The 19,400-nt window shown below is 42.4% G+C and overlaps 1 protein-coding gene and 1 long non-coding RNA gene across 2 annotated transcripts in view; one reads left to right on the top strand and one right to left on the bottom strand.

Moving 5' to 3' along the window:
• Nucleotides 1-1,531: 1,531 nt before the first annotated feature.
• LOC139433632 (uncharacterized) overlaps nt 1,532-19,400 on the bottom strand; it is a 34,003-nt gene continuing 16,134 nt past the window's right edge. The window contains exon 3 of the long non-coding RNA XR_011643038.1: nt 1,532-1,609. This is a non-coding gene — a long non-coding RNA (uncharacterized lncRNA). The remainder of the gene's footprint in view (nt 1,610-19,400) is intronic.
• LOC117444253 (homeobox protein pnx-like) lies at nt 7,208-7,843 on the top strand. Its single transcript, XM_034079914.2, has one exon. The coding sequence runs from the start codon at nt 7,223-7,225 to the stop codon at nt 7,706-7,708; it is 486 nt and encodes a 161-aa protein (XP_033935805.1). The 5' UTR covers nt 7,208-7,222; the 3' UTR covers nt 7,709-7,843.

The raw sequence follows: 19,400 nt of genomic DNA, 5'->3' as shown, positions 1-19,400 counted from the left end.
CAAAGTCTTTGAATCTCTTGTAAACGAACAACTGAAAAAGTTTCTAACTGACCATAATATTCTTAGCGAGTCTCAGTCCGGCTTCAGATCAGGCCATAGTACTACTTCAGCGGCTATGCTAGTCTCAAATGAAGCACTAGACAAGAAAAAACACTGTGCAGCATTGTTTGTTGATCTGTCTAAAGCTTTTGATTCTGTGGATCATGCATTGCTGCTGCAGAGGCTTGGCTGCAGAGGTCTTGGCAAAATGGCTTTGAGCTGGTTTAAAAACTATCTATCTGAAAGAACTCAGTGTGTCTCAGTAGAAGATTATACCTCAGCTGCTCTTACTATAAACAAAGGTGTTCCACAAGGCTCTATTTTGGCCCCGTCTTATTCTCCATCTTTATAAATGAACTAGGAAACGGGATAAACCCAGCACGGTTTCATTTATACGCCGATGATACAGTTGTTTACACAGTGGCTTCCTCTTTAACTCAGGCCATAGAGCTTCTACAGGATGCTTTTAATACACTGCAACACTCCTTGCTAAGGCTAAGACTGGTCCTTAATGCAAAGAAGACCAAGTACATGACCTTCTCTCGCTCTCGAGCTAATACAGCTGTCCCTCCGATTCTTACACTGGAAGGGACATGCCTTGACAAAGTAGCATCCTACAAATATCTGGGCATATGGATTGATGAAAAGATGGCCTTTGATGTTCATATTGGGAACCTACTGAGAAAACTTAGACCTAAACTGGGCTTTTTCTTTCGTTTAAGGAAATGTTTCCCGTCTGAAGCCAGGAAGAGAATTGTGCAGAGTTCCTTTCTGTCTGTATTAGACTATGGCGATGTGATCTATATGCATGCTTCTTCCTCCCTGCTTAAAAAGCTGGACTCTGCGTACCATACTGCTATACGCTTTGTAACGGGTGCAGGCTCTCGCACCCACCACTGCACTTTGTATCAGTCCTTAGGATGGTCCTCTCTGTACCAAAGAAGACAATCACACATGTTGATTTTTATCCTTAAGTCATTGCTAGGTAAGCTGCCCTTATATATCTCCAGACTTCTGTCATTTTATACTTGCTTTTTTAATACTAGACGAGCAGCAAATGGGATGCTTTTAAATGTTCCTTTGATGCAGTCAGAGCTTGGTAAAGCTGCATTCTCCCACGATGCTCCCTTTTTATGGAATACGCTGCAAGTAAAACTTTGTCTCGAGGCACTTCCTACTGTAAATGCTTTTAAAGGTATGCTACGATTAGCCCTTCATGAAACATGTAGCTGTGTACCTGATGCTATTGCTGATGTGAGTATGCTTCTTGCCACTGCACAAATGGCCTTCTGTATTTATATTTGAATTGTATGTTTTTTTTGTTTAATGCCTTTGTTTTATGTTGAAACTTGTTGTGTGCCGTGTTGGTCAGGACTCCCTGGAAGAAGAGATCTTGTATCTCAATGGGACATTCCTGGATAAATAAAGGATAAATTAAAATTAAAAAAAATTCACAGCTGTACGGTTTTTCTCCTGTGTGAATAAGCAGGTGGCGCTTTAAAGTTACAGATGTTGTATAGGATTTGTCACATTGCTGACAGCTGTGACGTCTCTCCTTTCCTTTCGGTTTCTAGAACAGAAGGACAGAGAAAGAGAGAAAGTCAATCTAAAAAGCATAAATACACAAGTAAACAATAAAAACTCACTTAATATAAACCTTGAGTTAACAAAATACTACTTATCAACTGTTTGTGTTTATTATATTTGTATTATATTTGATACAGTAATACAGCAACATTCTAACCACCGTATATACCAGAGGTGGGGGACTTGAGTCACATGACTTGAGTCACATATCTTTTAACTTGAGACTTGCTTGAATAGCATTGATAAAAGACTCGACTTGAGTAGGGGTGTAGAGCTATTTGTTCAAGCACCGGATCAGCAAAACAGGACAGTCTGTGAACCAGTCTGCCTTGATCTATGTATTCATGTCTGTGACTCTCACAGTATCTGCTGCCCACAGCTGTTTTGTAGAAGGAAAACCTCCTTCACTTCATGAAATCTCTGCAGCACCAGGAGGCAGTAACGTGTAACTCAGCAGAATCTGAGAAGAGCGGTTCCTTTTACCGTTTACTTCACTGTGTTCACCTTCATTAGAACGGCTAAACAGCAACCGCAGGCTGCTACGTTTTAAAAACACACGCAAACACACACTGAACTCCCCAATATTTCCCTCAATGACCTGTTTTATGATTTCAGAGCCCCACTCTCCATTGTTGTTAATGTGGAAAATAAAACTAGTTTCATAACCACTGTCTTTTAACTGATTTAAATGCGGAAACTGGGGTTATTCATCAGGATTTCGTAGGACTTGACTTGCTTGACTCTCACCCCAGTAACTTGAGACTTGCACATGTATGACTTACTCCCACCTCTGGTATTCAGGAGACAGAGGGAGACGGCATCCTGTCACTGCGAGTCTCAGTATGCTCTGTTCGTCTTGTGTTTGAGTTTTTTTGGTCTAAACTTTGTCGTGTCTGTATGAAACGTCATTTTGAGAGACCATGCTTTTGATCCTGTGGATTACATTTGCCTTCTGCTGACCATGTCTGGCCATTCAACTTTTCAAGACGCACCTGAGTGACAGCACGAACAAGTATGGCGAGGAGCCCCGGCCTCTACGCTGCTACAGCCGCGAGGCTATGCTAGAGCTACAATGCGATCGGCCTCCTACGAATACATCAAGCCATCTGTGCTCTTCGATATTGGATGACATCCCTCGGGAGCCGCTTAGAAACACCAAGAAAAAGAGACGAGGAAGGAGGGGAGGCGTTCAGAATCGCCTACGGCGGAGATTCAGCCGGCCACCACTTCCATCCATCATTCTCACAAACCTGCGCTCATTGAGCAACAACGTGGACACACTAAGGACATACACAAGGCAGAGTCCTGCATCGGGTCGGGTACCCGACGGGTGACCCGCAAAAAAGGTGATTCGCGGGTGGTATTTTTCCAAACGCTTTTTTCCGGGTTCGGTTCTGGGTAAAACAAAGATGATGCGGGTCGGGTCGCGGGTGTTGCATAATAAATATATTGAAATAATGATAATTTAGTTTAATGTTTAAATCCTCAGACCTCTCCCCCGCGGGACCGTGCATAATCATAACCTCTGCAGCGCATCAATCTGCTGCTGAGCGCGCCACATTCGAAATGGCTGAGGTGAAGCTCTCTAGCGGAGAATACAGCATTTTCAATAACACTTCCTCAAGAGCGAAACCCAGCGTCTGGGAGGCTTTTGGTTCCTAGATGGAGAAAATAACCAACATCCCACGCTTTTTGAGACAAATATGCAACTGCGTGTGTTAATAATTGCACGTTTTCACTGCTCATATATAGGCTATGCGGGTTCGGGTCGGGTCGCGGATCTTGTGCCGACGGGTCGGGTTGCGGAACTAATTGGCAATATGTGCGGGTAGCGGGGCGGGTTCGGTATTGCACGTCGCGGGTGCGGGGCGGGAGCGGGTCTTGAAAATCAGACCCGTGCAGGACTCTGACACAAGGTACTGTCATGAATTTCTTGAGGCCTCTTTATTATGTTTCACGGAAAGTTGGCTACAATCTACGATGCCTGAATCTCTCTTTGAAGTACCCGGATTCAAACCTTTATTTAATCAGATTGGTCCCTTGAGATCATAGATCTCTTTTTCTTTCAAGGGAGACCTGCAGCATATAGGCTCCACATGAAACAATAAAGGACATCATACATTATATTTACAGGATACACTTACATAGACATTTACAAGTGCCCATAGTATCAACGAGCATTTCATTTAGCCTAGCTTTAAAAACATGCAGAGGAATGAGATCGCTCAGTTTCAATTCTTGCTGAAGATTGTTCCAAGCAAGTGGAGCTGCGCACATAAAAGCTGTCTTACCGAAGACAGTCCTTGCTCTTGGCACATCTAACAAGACTACATCATTGCGATCTCAGACAATAGCTGCTTGCAACTCTCTGTGTGATCAGAGAGCAGATATAATACGGGAGTTTACCCAACAAAGCTTTATAAATACCACGTGTACCAATTACTGAGGCCTCCGTACAGTAAGTGATGGCAAACCTGCCTTGGCATACAGGGTACAGTGCTTTACAATTTGTGACAAATCTCAGTGCGCTGTGATAGGCGGCATCTAACTTGTTCAGGCAATGGGCAGGTGCATACTAGGGATGGGAATTTGAAAGCAAAATGTATATTCGAATATTCGACCCCCCAAAAAAACGGTTAAACATATCCTATAAAAAAAAAATTGGGTAAACATTTTTCTTCTCAAAACTTTGTTCAGAATTTTTTTTTTACATTTTTTTCAATACGTTTTAGAAATACATACATGTTCAAATAAGTGTAGAAACCAAGTCGAATTTGTCAAATGTATTGAACTGGTGATCACAGTTTGACAGCTATAGGCCTACAGCTTTCATGTGGAGGCGATTCACAATCAGGCCAGCTGTAGAGAAGACCCTCTCAGCTGGAACGGAGGTTGCGGGTATAGCAAGGTATAGCATGTATATATAAGTTTAATTTGGCATAGTTTGACCTCTACACCGCACTCACTAACCTGGTCGAAATATTTCCACACATTACTCCTTTTTGACGCCATGTCTGTTGTGTAGGACTCTTCTTAGAGTGTAAATAATTACCGGACTATAAATATGTTGAATACCGACAAAACTAAATCTCTCCTGTCAAAATGTCTATGCACTTTTCCGCCACACACGGTTGCCAAGCAGCGCTTATTGTTGTTTAGGCTGGCCACTCATGTGTCGCGAGTGTTGACAGGGGGCGGGCGAGCACGCTCATGAACTGTTGGCGCCGGAACCTCGCAATGGCTGCGGAGCTCATTTGCGCCACATTTGGGCCTAAGATGAGGTTTGAGTCTGCGTGATCTGCGTGTCGGGAGGGGCAGCAGCCGTATCTTTGGCTAGAACTAGCTAGATCTGATGGATTTGGACATAAACGCGAGTGAAGTATAACCGGGCACGAGAGAGAGAGATCAGCAAATCTGCCGTCAACACATTTAGCTATGGCACAGTCGTATATATATACACATTGAATTATTCAATTTGATAATATGTAATCAACTTAGACAATAAACAGGCACTGGTGTCTTTTTAGCTTTTGAAAATAGCATTACCTTGGTTTTTCAACATTTAAAAGAAGCTTAAGCTCAGCGAGCTGAGTCTGAATAATGTTAAAAACAGCCTGTAATTTAACACCAGCCTCCTGAATGGAGGGACCTGCACAGAACATCACGGTATCGTCCGCATAAAAATGTAAAGTAGCTTCATCCACATTTTCACCTAAACTGTTGATATATATGGAGAATAAAAGTACACCTAAAACAGAGCCTTGAGGAACACCATTAGCAATGTTTAACCACTCAGAAGACAGCCCATCAAAGTGAACACATGGGGACCTTTCAGAGAGGTAGTTCTCAAACCACCCACTGCATGGCTGGATAGCCAATACTGAGTAGCCTCTGCTTCAAGATGCGATGATCGACGGTATCAAACGCTTTGGATTCACCCTTGTTCGAGCAGACAGGGATGCGAACTCGGGGAAAACCAGAGGAGGCGATATTTGTGTGTATATTAATGACCTGTGGTGCCGATCATACTCAGTAAATGTAAAACCTGCAATCCCAACGTAGGAATTCTCAGCATGACGTTAAGACCCTTTTATCTGCCTAGAGAATTCAGGTGTGTTATTGTTTGTTGTTTACGTGCCTCCCAGCGGCAGAGCGCCACTGGCGGCCGGCTCCATCGCTGACTGGGTTCACGAGCTGCAACTCAGCCACCCCGATGCACCGGCAATAGTGCTCTGGGACATGAAGCAATGTCGCCTGGAGACTGTGTTACCTGGGTTCCAGCAGTATGTTAGGGATCACAGCAGGAAAGACAATATCCTGGAAATGCTTCGTAAATGATAAAGGAGCCTATGTGTCCACTACAGACCACCAATACTGAACTCTGATCATAATGTTGTGAATATGATACCAGTGTATAAGACCAAACTGAAGGGAAGTCAACCAGAAAAGAAAGTAATAAGGACACGGACAAATTAAAGTAGTGTTGAGATCGTCCTGATTACACATGCTGAAGAACTTTTCATGATATTGATGCTTGAAGTTTTACGTATGTAATATGTATATGTTTTTTACGATTTTATCTGTTGCTGTTTGATAACTTTGCGTTTTAAAAAGAGGGTGTTGAGATCTCCATAACAGGTTGAATACTTAAAAACGAAAGTTAGTTATAATACAATATAATCAATTATATTCTTGTATAACCCACAATGAAAATGCTTCATATTATATGCTTTCTATATTTACAGTATAAACCAAGTGGTTTGTTAAATTGAGTGTAAGTGTAAGAATGATTTATGGGTGTCACTGATAAGAGAGTAGGCAGTTTCTTCCCTCTCCTCTCACAGCAGGGAGGGGGGCTCCGGACTTAAGGAGAAACACATTGAGGCCTCAAAAAGGTGGTTATGTCATAGTCATAGAATATGTCTAGTCATGTTTGTTTTACACAAACTTGGGAAGGTGTGTCTTATGCCAGAGCCAATAGAATATGTTGGTTGGGTATAGTGTGTGTGTACAGCTCTCAATGCGCCCAGACTTGGAGTGATTTTCTCCTCTTTTAATACTTTCCGCCTCGTTCTGAAAGAAAGAAGTGAAATATTCCAACGTGACGGCCGTCTTGGTGTGTGGTGCATGATGGGAGATGTAGTTCATTGAGCGGTTTCACACAAACAAAGTGTGTTTAGATTGTTTTGACTTGCAAAATTATCTTTTAAATTGACAAACATCATGTGTGTAATCCGTGGCTCAATTCAAACGGGATCGAAAGATAACTTTTCTCTCTCTATTGACTTCAATACATACTTTTTCAGAAATAAGGTCCCATGGAGGAAAGGGAGGGACTTGGCCTCTCTATACTTAGGAGATACCTTGACCTGTACATTACACCTCTGTAGATATGACTTAGATATTACTTAATAAGATGGAACTGTATTTATCCTCTTGGGGAAATTCAGGCGTCTATAGCAGCAACAGGGTCAGAGTTATTATTATTATCATTGCTATTTCTAGTCTGTATTGTCTCTTTATGCTCCTGCAACACAAACATGTCCCAACTTGGGATCAATAAAGTACCTCTTATCTTTCTCAGAATGAAAACCGGATGATAACTTCATTAACTGATCTAATCATTCATTTCCTTTCCCTTTTAGAATCTCCCCCCCACAGAGATGAAGGCAGAGATCTCCTCAGCCCTGAGGAAGAGGAGGAAGGTGATGAAGGTGAGGAGGCTCCATATCTGGGGAGGAAGAGGCTCCACAGCCCGAAGAAGAGCCGCAGGATCCGCACGGCCTTCAGCCTGGAGCAGCTGCACCTCCTGGAGCTCAGCTTCAGACGCAGCCACTACCTGTCGGTGTTCGAGAGGCAGAACATCTCCGCGCTGCTGCAGCTCTCTGAGACCCAGGTGAAGATCTGGTTCCAGAACAGACGCACCAAGAGGAAGAAGGAGCGGCAGCTGAAGGGTCCGGAGAACGAGGAGGAACACGGGTACATGAACAGTTTCTCCCCGCTCACCGGTAACCAGATGTTTTACCCTCAGATCCACATGTTCTCCCCGCTCTCTTTCCATCAGCAGCACTATTACGCATGACGGGTACATTACGGAGAGAGAGGACTTCCCGTAGAATATGGCACTATTTTCATGATTCTTAAGAGCTGTGCCAAACATGACTGAATGTATTAACGTATTTTTTATACTGTAATTATGCTATAACTTATTTTTTTAATAAACATTTTCTATGAAGTCGTTCTCGTTTGATCGTTTTTTCTTCAAATATTTGGACGTACACATGAGGCTAATAGTTAATTATTTAAAAAATGGTAATAACTATAGACACATTGATATGCACACATTTACAAAGACACACGTGAGAAATAAATACGTTTCTTTTTTACAAAAACAGTGATATTTAATGCTTTCTTCTTAAAATCCATTGACATCTGTTACGACCCTGGTCGTTATGTGTATTGTGTGCAGAGATTTCCTTCAAGTCTTTTAGAGTCCTTCAGAATTATTAGGTAGGTTTAGTAGTAGGCATGGTCAACAAAACTGAGTTTATGTCTTAAGGGGGGGGGGGGGGGTGTCACGGCTGCTGCTGCTGTCTGGGATTGTATGTTATATGTATATGTGCCGTTGCCCAGACGCCATTGGATGCCAGTTTCCTGTCCCTCCTCCGGTAGGCCTGACCGAAGATCTGGATTGGAGCAGGTCGGGCCCGACTCACCAATCCCTGGACTCTTGTAAGAGTGTGTGCATCTCAGTTAACAGGAGAGGTCTGAATCTGTGTCAGATGTCTCTCGGTGCTCTCCTTACGTTCTGTGTAGCTCTGTGCTAGTTCTGCTACAGTGGTCAGTTAGGGTGTGTGCGCTTAAGTGTGTATTCTGTGACGGCGTCGAACTTGTGCGAGACGCCTCACTATTTTAGCCTTAAGTGCCCATAGTGTGCTATGACTGTGATAATCTGTGACCTTCGTTTTGTGTAGCGTTATTGTGAACAGATAGCGTTTTAAGAGCCTGTATTTTTGATATCATCTTTATTTTGAGTTTATTAAAATCAACCTCTTACCAAGAACACCTGGTTTCGTGTTGCTTCCCTTTTACCCTAAGCGAGCTGGGGACGTAACACATCTAACATGCAGTTGAGTTTTAAACAACATTTACAATCATGTGCAAAAAAAAAGTAAACGCATGTTCTCCCGGCTGGTGCTTTTCCATCAGCAGCAGCACTATTACATGACGCGCAAAACTGGGCAAATGGCGGACCAACGAGCATCAGAAAAAAGTACTTCCAATAGAACATGGCACTATTTTCATGATTCGTAAAAGTGCCAAACATGACGTACGTATTTTTTATAATGTGCTATAACTTATTTGTTTAATAAACATGACGTTGTTCTCGTTTTTCTTCCTAAAATCCATTGACATCTAACATGCAGTTGAGTCTTTTAAAAATCTAAATAACTTGTTGAAACAAGTAAACAAAGACACATGTTGCCTCTCCATCACCACCGCTATTACTATCACGCATGACACGCAGACTGGGCACATCGTGGAGCAGCGGGAAAAAGGACTTCCAGTAGAATATGGCGCTCTTTTCACGATTAATAGGAGATGTAAGAGAAACATTTTCTATTACGTTTGTCCGTTATTTCTCAAAGTAACATGCAGTTGAGTCAAATAAAACCAACTTGTTGAAACATTTACAATCACAAAGTACAGATGTTTGACAAAAACCCATCAAACCCAGTCCAGGATTGATGTGGTCGACTTCATTTGACAGACAGTATAATTCAAAGTAGTTACATCTATTTCATTGTGAGTTGGCATTTATTAGTATAGCAGAATTTTGTGAAGTAAGATCCCATTTAATGCTACAGATGATAGTGATGTTACAGAGAGAACTATTTACCGTGATGTGATCTGTGTTCTGTGCGCACTCAAAAGTACTGGGAGGCGTGTGGCGCAGGTTCAAACCCCACTGCAGTCAGCACGTCGTTGTGTCCCAGAAAATGTGATATGCTGCCCTCTTGTGGTCAAATGCTGCAACACCTTTTTACATACATGGCTCCTGCCGTCATACTCTTGGTGTATTATTGTCTGTACACACATTTGCAAGTCTATCAGGTAGATGTGGAGATACTGAAGTTCAGAGGACACGAAACGACATTTAAAAGCATCCATTTAATAGTTTTTGAGAACAGTTTGGACCCACAGTGTCTTACATTAGACTGTTTTCTAAAACTGCTCAAGTATGCAAAGTGGACAGGTAGGCGAGAAAGGCTTTTTTGAGTCTCAGAGACCAAGGTCCTGTACACTTCGCATACATTGACTGCACGACTTCAGGTCTGCGATGTGGACAGTACCTCAAATACACCACTACACAACCTGTGGTATTTGAAAATAAGGGAATGACATGTTTATAATATGCTGCAAAACACAACAAATATGCAGGGTTGCGAGTCTGTTTCTAAGACCATTTTATTTTTGGAACAGAGAAAACACCGTAAATAACAACATTAATATAAACAATAATAATAACAAACAACTGTTAGTCAGACTTCAACTCAGAAAAAAAAGTTTTCCCACACTCTTAAAACCACTATGGGTTTTCTCTTGTGTGAATACGGTGATGTGTTTTGAGATCACTTGATGTAGTGAAAGTGTTCCCACACTCTTCACACCAGTACGGTTTTTCTCCAGTGTGAATACGGTGATGTGTTTTGAGACTACTTGATGTAGTGAAAGTTTTCCCACACTCTTCACAGCTGTACGGTTTTTCTCCAGTGTGAATACGGTGATGTGTTTTGAGATGACTTGATGTAGTGAAAGTTTTCCCACACTCTTCACACCAGTACGGTTTTTCTCCTGTGTGAATACGTTGATGTGTTTTGAGATCACTTGATGTAGTGAAAGTTTTCCCACACTCTTCACAGCTGTACGGTTTTTCTCCAGTGTGAATAAGGTGATGTGTTTTGAGAGCACCTGATGTAGCGAAAGTGTTCCCACACTCTTCAGACCCCTCTGACCTAAATAATTATCGCCCTATTTCCAGACTGTCTGTAATGGCCAAAGTCTTTGAATCTCTTGTAAACGAACAACTGAAAAAGTTTCTAACTGACCATAATATTCTTAGCGAGTCTCAGTCCGGCTTCAGATCAGGCCATAGTACTACTTCAGCGGCTATGCTAGTCTCAAATGAAGCACTAGACAAGAAAAAACACTGTGCAGCATTGTTTGTTGATCTGTCTAAAGCTTTTGATTCTGTGGATCATGCATTGCTGCTGCAGAGGCTTGGCTGCAGAGGTCTTGGCAAAATGGCTTTGAGCTGGTTTAAAAACTATCTATCTGAAAGAACTCAGTGTGTCTCAGTAGAAGATTATACCTCAGCTGCTCTTACTATAAACAAAGGTGTTCCACAAGGCTCTATTTTGGCCCCGTCTTATCTCCATCTTTATAAATGAACTAGGAAACGGGATAAACCCAGCACGGTTTCATTTATACGCCGATGATACAGTTGTTTACACGTGGCTTCCTCTTTAACTCAGGCATAGAGCTTCTACAGGATGCTTTTAATACACTGCAACACTCCTTGCTAAGGCTAAGACTGGTCCTTAATGCAAAGAAGACCAAGTACATGACCTTCTCTCGCTCTCGAGCTAATACAGCTGTCCCTCCGATTCTTACACTGGAAGGGACATGCCTTGACAAAGTAGCATCCTACAAATATCTGGGCATATGGATTGATGAAAAGATGGCCTTTGATGTTCATATTGGGAACCTACTGAGAAAACTTAGACCTAAACTGGCGGCTTTTTCTTTCGTTTAAGGAAATGTTTCCCGTCTGAAGCCAGGAAGAGAATTGTGCAGAGTTCCTTTCTGTCTGTATTAGACTATGGCGATGTTATCTATATGCATGCTTCTTCACTCCCTGCTTAAAAGCTGGACTCTGCGTACCATACTGCTATACGCTTTGTAACGGTGCAGGCTCTCGCACCCACCACTGCACTTTGTATCAGTCCTTAGGATGGTCCTCCTCTGTACCAAAGAAAGACAATCACACATGTGATTTTTTATCCTTAAGTCATTGCTAGGTAAGCTGCCCTTATATATCTCCAGACTTCTGTCATTTTATACTGCATTTTTTAATACTAGACGAGCAGCAAATGGGATGCTTTTAAATGTTCCTTTGATGCAGTCAGAGCTTGGTAAAGCTGCATTCTCCCACGATGCTCCCTTTTTATGGAATACGCTGCAAGTAAAACTTTGTCTCGAGGCACTTCCTACTGTAAATGCTTTTAAAGGTATGCTACGATTAGCCCTTCATGAAACATGTAGCTGTTACCTGATGATATGCTGATGTGAGTATGCTTCTTGCCACTGCCACAAATGGCCTTCTGTATTTATATTTGAATTGTATGTTTTTTTTGTTAATGCCTTTGTTTTATGTTGAAACTTGTTGTGTGCCGTGTTGGTCAGGACTCCCTGGAAGAAGAGATCTTGGTATCTCAATGGGACATTCCGGATAAATAAAGGATAAATTAAATTAAAAAAAATTCACAGCTGTACGGTTTTCCTTCCTGTGTGAATAGCAGGTGGCGCTTTAAAGTTACAGATGTTGTATAGGATTTGTCACATTGCTGACAGCGGTGACGGTCTCTCCTTTCCTTTACGGTTCCTAGATACAGAAGGACAGAGAAAGAAGAGAAAAGTCAATCTAAAAAGCATAAATACACAAGACAGTAAACAATAAAACTCACTTAATATAAACCTTGAGTTAAACAAAATACTACTTATCAACTGTTTGTGTTTATATATTTGTATTAGATTTGATACAGTAATACAGCAACATTCTAACCACCGTATATACCAGAGGTGGGGGGACGTGAGTCAAGTCACATGACTTGAGTCACATATCTTTTAACTTGAGACTTGCTTGAATAGCATTGATAAAAGACTCGACTTGAGTAGGGGTGTAGAGCTATTTGTTCAAGCACCGGATCAGCAAAACAGGACAGTCTGTGAACCAGTCTGCCTTGATCTATGTATTCATGTCTGTGACTCTCACAGTATCTGCTGCCCACAGCTGTTTTGTAGAAGGAAAACCTCCTTCACTTCATGAAATCTCTGCAGCACCAGGAGGCAGTAACGTGTAACTCAGCAGAATCTGAGAAGAGCGGTTCCTTTTACCGTTTACTTCACTGTGTTCACCTTCATTAGAACGGCTAAACAGCAACCGCAGGCTGCTACGTTTTAAAAACACACGCAAACACACACTGAACTCCCCAATATTTCCCTCAATGACCTGTTTTATGATTTCAGAGCCCCACTCTCCATTGTTGTTAATGTGGAAAATAAAACTAGTTTCATAACCACTGTCTTTTAACTGATTTAAATGCGGAAACTGGGGTTATTCATCAGGATTTCGTAGGACTTGACTTGCTTGACTCTCACCCCAGTAACTTGAGACTTGCACATGTATGACTTACTCCCCACCTCTGGTATTCAGGAGACAGAGGGAGACGGCATCCTGTCACTGCGAGTCTCAGTATGCTCTGTTCGTCTTGTGTTTGAGTTTTTTTGGTCTAAACTTTGTCGTGTCTGTATGAAACGTCATTTTGAGAGACCATGCTTTTGATCCTGTGGATTACATTTGCCTTCTGCTGACCATGTCTGGCCATTCAACTTTTCAAGACGCACCTGAGTGACAGCACGAACAAGTATGGCGAGGAGCCCCGGCCTCTACGCTGCTACAGCCGCGAGGCTATGCTAGAGCTACAATGCGATCGGCCTCCTACGAATACATCAAGCCATCTGTGCTCTTCGATATTGGATGACATCCCTCGGGAGCCGCTTAGAAACACCAAGAAAAAGAGACGAGGAAGGAGGGGAGGCGTTCAGAATCGCCTACGGCGGAGATTCAGCCGGCCACCACTTCCATCCATCATTCTCACAAACCTGCACTCATTGAGCAACAACGTGGACACACTAAGGACATACACAAGGCAGAGTCCTGCATCGGGTCGGGTACCCGACGGGTGACCCGCAAAAAAGGTGATTCGCGGGTGGTATTTTTCCAAACGCTTTTTTCCGGGTTCGGTTCTGGGTAAAACAAAGATGATGCGGGTCGGGTCGCGGGTGTTGCATAATAAATATATTGAAATAATGATAATTTAGTTTAATGTTTAAATCCTCAGACCTCTCCCCCGCGGGACCGTGCATAATCATAACCTCTGCAGCGCATCAATCTGCTGCTGAGCGCGCCACATTCGAAATGGCTGAGGTGAAGCTCTCTAGCGGAGAATACAGCATTTTCAATAACACTTCCTCAAGAGCGAAACCCAGCGTCTGGGAGGCTTTTGGTTCCTAGATGGAGAAAATAACCAACATCCCACGCTTTTTGAGACAAATATGCAACTGCGTGTGTTAATAATTGCACGTTTTCACTGCTCATATATAGGCTATGCGGGTTCGGGTCGGGTCGCGGATCTTGTGCCGACGGGTCGGGTTGCGGAACTAATTGGCAATATGTGCGGGTAGCGGGGCGGGTTCGGTATTGCACGTCGCGGGTGCGGGGCGGGAGCGGGTCTTGAAAATCAGACCCGTGCAGGACTCTGACACAAGGTACCGTCATGAATTTCTTGAGGCCTCTTTATTATGTTTCACGGAAAGTTGGCTACAATCTACGATGCCTGAATCTCTCTTTGAAGTACCCGGATTCAAACCTTTATTTAATCAGATTGGTCCCTTGAGATCATAGATCTCTTTTTCTTTCAAGGGAGACCTGCAGCATATAGGCTCCACATGAAACAATAAAGGACATCATACATTATATTTACAGGATACACTTACATAGACATTTACAAGTGCCCATAGTATCAACGAGCATTTCATTTAGCCTAGCTTTAAAAACATGCAGAGGAATGAGATCGCTCAGTTTCAATTCTTGCTGAAGATTGTTCCAAGCAAGTGGAGCTGCGCACATAAAAGCTGTCTTACCGAAGACAGTCCTTGCTCTTGGCACATCTAACAAGACTACATCATGCGATCTCAGACAATAGCTGCTTGCAACTCTCTGTGTGATCAGAGAGCAGATATAATACGGGAGTTTACCCAACAAAGCTTTATAAATACACGTGTACCAATTACTGAGCCTCCGTACAGTAAGTGATGGCAAACCTGCCTTGGCATACAGGGTACAGTGCTTTACAATTTGTGACAAATCTCAGTGCGCTGTGATAGGCGGCATCTAACTTGTTCAGGCAATGGGCAGGTGCATACTAGGGATGGGAATTTGAAAGCAAAATGTATATTCGAATATTCGACCCCCCAAAAAACGGTTAAACATATCCTATAAAAAAAAAATTGGGTAAACATTTTCTTCTCAAAACTTTGTTCAGAATTTTTTTTTTACATTTTTTTTCAATACGTTTTTAGAAATACATACATGTTCAAATAAGTGTAGAAACCAAGTCGAATTTGTCAAATGTATTGAACTGGTGATCACAGTTTGACAGCTATAGGCCTACAGCTTTCATGTGGAGGCGATTCACAATCAGGCCAGCTGTAGAGAAGACCCTCTCAGCTGGAACGGAGGTTGCGGGTATAGCAAGGTATAGCATGTATATATAAGTTTAATTTGGCATAGTTTGACCTCTACACCGCACTCACTAACCTGGTCGAAATATTTCCACACATTACTCCTTTTTGACGCCATGTCTGTTGTGTAGGACTCTTCTTAGAGTGTAAATAATTACCGGACTATAAATATGTTGAATACCGACAAAACTAAATCTCTCCTGTCAAAATGTCTATGCACTTTTCCGCCACACACGGTTGCCAAGCAGCGCTTATTGTTGTTTAGGCTGGCCACTCATGTGTCGCGAGTGTTGACAGGGGCGGGCGAGCACGCTCATGAACTGTTGGCGCCGGAACCTCGCAATGGCTGCGGAGCTCATTTGCGCCACATTTGGGCCTAAGATGAGGTTTGAGTCTGCGTGATCTGCGTGTCGGGAGGGGCAGCAGCCGTATCTTTGGCTAGAACTAGCTAGATCTGATGGATTTGGACATAAACGCGAGTGAAGTATAACCGGGCACGAGAGAGAGAGATCAGCAAATCTGCCGTCAACACATTTAGCTATGGCACAGTCGTATATATATACACATTGAATTATTCAATTTGATAATATGTAATCAACTTAGACAATAAACAGGCACTGGTGTCTTTTTAGCTTTTGAAAATAGCATTACCTTGGTTTTATCAACATTTAAAAGAAGCTTAAGCTCAGCGAGCTGAGTCTGAATAATGTTAAAAACAGCCTGTAATTTAACACCAGCCTCCTGAATGGAGGGACCTGCACAGAACATCACGGTATCGTCCGCATAAAAATGTAAAGTAGCTTCATCCACATTTTCACCTAAACTGTTGATATATATGGAGAATAAAAGTACACCTAAAACAGAGCCTTGAGGAACACCATTAGCAATGTTTAACCACTCAGAAGACAGCCCATCAAAGTGAACACATGGGGACCTTTCAGAGAGGTAGTTCTCAAACCACCCACTGCATGGCTGGATAGGCCAATACTGAGTAGCCTCTGCTTCAAGATGCGATGATCGACGGTATCAAACGCTTTGGATTCACCCTTGTTCGAGCAGACAGGGATGCGAACTCGGGGAAAACCAGAGGAGGCGATATTTGTGTGTATATTAATGACCTGTGGTGCCGATCATACTCAGTAAATGTAAAACCTGCAATCCCAACGTAGGAATTCTCAGCATGACGTTAAGACCCTTTTATCTGCCTAGAGAATTCAGGTGTGTTATTGTTTGTTGTTTACGTGCCTCCCAGCGGCAGAGCGCCACTGGCGGCCGGCTCCATCGCTGACTGGGTTCACGAGCTGCAACTCAGCCACCCCGATGCACCGGCAATAGTGCTCTGGGACATGAAGCAATGTCGCCTGGAGACTGTGTTACCTGGGTTCCAGCAGTATGTTAGGGATCACAGCAGGAAAGACAATATCCTGGACAAATGCTTCGTAAATGATAAAGGAGCCTATGTGTCCACTACAGACCACCAATACTGAACTCTGATCATAATGTTGTGAATATGATACCAGTGTATAAGACCAAACTGAAGGGAAGTCAACCAGAAAAGAAAGTAATAAGGACACGGACAAATTAAAGTAGTGTTGAGATCGTCCTGATTACACATGCTGAAGAACTTTTCATGATATTGATGCTTGAAGTTTTACGTATGTAATATGTATATGTTTTTTACGATTTTATCTGTTGCTGTTTGATAACTTTGCGTTTTAAAAAGAGGGTGTTGAGATCTCCATAACAGGTTGAATACTTAAAAACGAAAGTTAGTTATAATACAATATAATCAATTATATTCTTGTATAACCCACAATGAAAATGCTTCATATTATATGCTTTCTATATTTACAGTATAAACCAAGTGGTTTGTTAAATTGAGTGTAAGTGTAAGAATGATTTATGGGTGTCACTGATAAGAGAGTAGGCAGTTTCTTCCCTCTCCTCTCACAGCAGGGAGGGGGGCTCCGGACTTAAGGAGAAACACATTGAGGCCTCAAAAAGGTGGTTATGTCATAGTCATAGAATATGTCTAGTCATGTTTTGTTTTACACAAACTTGGGAAGGTGTGTCTTATGCCAGAGCCAATAGAATATGTTGGTTGGGTATAGAGGAGGTGTTTGTGGGTTTTCGATCCGGTTTTTTGAGCATATAAAGACTGGCTTTTTTGGATTTTCGGGGGGGAGAGAGGGGGAAACCCCTGGTAAGCTCTGTCCTTCAGAGCTGGGTTAATAGCTCTCGGTAAGGTTCTCTCAAACTTGGTAAATATCTCTTGAATTTCTTGGTTGGAATGCTGAGTGAATTTCTTTGAATGAGGGAATATCTTTGAATGCTGAATGGAATGATTTTATGGAAGAAGCGTTTGTGAGTATTAGTACCTGCCTACGTGAGGAACTGCCTCCGAAAACTGTGGGATAGGTATGCGTTTGTGAGTATTAGTACCTGCCTACGTGAGGAACTGCCTCCGAAAACTGTGGGATAGGTATGGGTTTTTGAATGTTAGTCCCCGCCATCTGTGACGGAAAATAAAAAGGTATGGAATCGATGTGAATTGATTTCGTGAATGGAAAGTTGAATGTGCTTTTTATTATCACCGGTCTTTTTATGAGGAAATGCCTCTAAATTCTATCGGGAGATTTTAAATGTCACAACTGAATTGGGCAGTTGAAGTGAAACATTTTGGTAATAAATGTAAGACTGTGAATTAAAGTTTCATATTTGAACATGATCACAGCATCATTTTTTTGTTTAGTATGATTATAATGTTGTAAAGAGAGAAGGTAAAAACCCTGTATTAGTTTGGACCTATTTTTCTTCAAATAAACTGATCCCACCTTTTGGACTGGGACAATTTAAAGGACATCTGTGCTCTCCTCTCCTGCTTCAAAGGTAAGACTGCACCCTGCCACACACACGTTTAGGTAGGAACACACCCCATTTACTGATAGCAAAATCCTTCGGGATCGCTTAAACAGATTAAAAAGAGTTGTCTGAATTGAAACAGCAGTTAATTGAACCTGGTTCTTCGGGGAGTTAATAGAGGTGAGATCTTGCTGACGTTGGTGGATCTGAGCCAAGCAGTAAACTTACATAGACTCAGTAACTTCGGTCAGGTCAATTAGTGAGGTCAGAGTAATTTACCGGAATAAATTATCAGGACCTCACCTATACTCTAAACATGGCGCCCAACGTGGGGCTCTGTGGAAAGTAATATTTTTACAGAGTCAAAATACAAGAACCAAAACGACCTAGTGAAAAAAGTCGATGAGTACAAATCAGCGAAATACAGGCTGAAAGTCTTGTTAAAATACCTACCCGAATCCTAGAATATATATTTTAACTTAAAGTGTAGTAATTTAAGTTGATACTATTGCACCGGACTGAGGGTTATATTATATCGGATATTGCTGTCTGTTAAAGAAGCTAAAGTAGGTTCTTCTTCCCCTAGCTAAATTGAGAAGCCCCTGTGGTCCCTTTAATCACAGGTTTAGTGGCTAGTAGTGAAGTCAGCCGTAGGAGCACTGCTCAGTATCTGTCCAATTACTTTTAAACTTATAGGTAGGACTTGTCAAAGAGCTGCGGTTTGAACTTTTGCGTTAAAACTAGTGCTGTCAAAATTATCGCGTTAACGGCGGTAATTAATTTTTTGAATTAATTGCGTTAAAATATTTAACGCATGTGCAGAATGGCCCGCCCCATACGTGCCACCAGTGGCAGCGCCAGGGTATGAATGGGGTAGGCTACACCCATACCAAGAAATGGCTTAGCCCCACCGTGACACATGATGTTAAAGTAAGCAAAATAAAGTCTGCCAACTCGCGGAGTAAATCACACAGACAGCAGTTAGTCAGATTGATTTCAGCAGCCACGGTTTGGAAAACTTTTGTCACTTAGTGATCTTCTTCTCAATAGAACATCTTTGATAACGGCGTGGTGTTGTTGCAGGAAGTCCCGACGGAGAATACTTTTGCTGTAGTACAGGGGTGCACATAACTGGTACACAGGTTATGTGCGTAATCTGAAATGCGTACCGTCACTTGTGTCTCAAAGCGCATTTGCGTACCGACGTACTTGTGAAGCTTTTCCAGAAGGCGGTTAGATCCCCGGACGACAGAGTCGGTCTCCGTGTGCACAGACAGGCTGCTGTTAACGTCGGTCTGTACAACGGAACTGAGCCAAAACTACGC

This window comes from Pseudochaenichthys georgianus, unplaced genomic scaffold, assembly GCF_902827115.2.
Source record: "Pseudochaenichthys georgianus unplaced genomic scaffold, fPseGeo1.2 scaffold_768_arrow_ctg1, whole genome shotgun sequence".
In the NCBI taxonomy this organism is placed as follows: domain Eukaryota; kingdom Metazoa; phylum Chordata; class Actinopteri; order Perciformes; family Channichthyidae; genus Pseudochaenichthys; species Pseudochaenichthys georgianus.
Note: the sequence above shows the minus strand (reverse complement) of the source record. Positions and strands in the feature narration are given on the sequence as shown.

Excerpts from the sequence above, each read along its gene's own strand:
- LOC117444253 (XM_034079914.2), top strand. The coding sequence starts at position 7,223 with ATGATAACTTCATTAACTGATCTAATCATTCATTTCCTTTCCCTTTTA.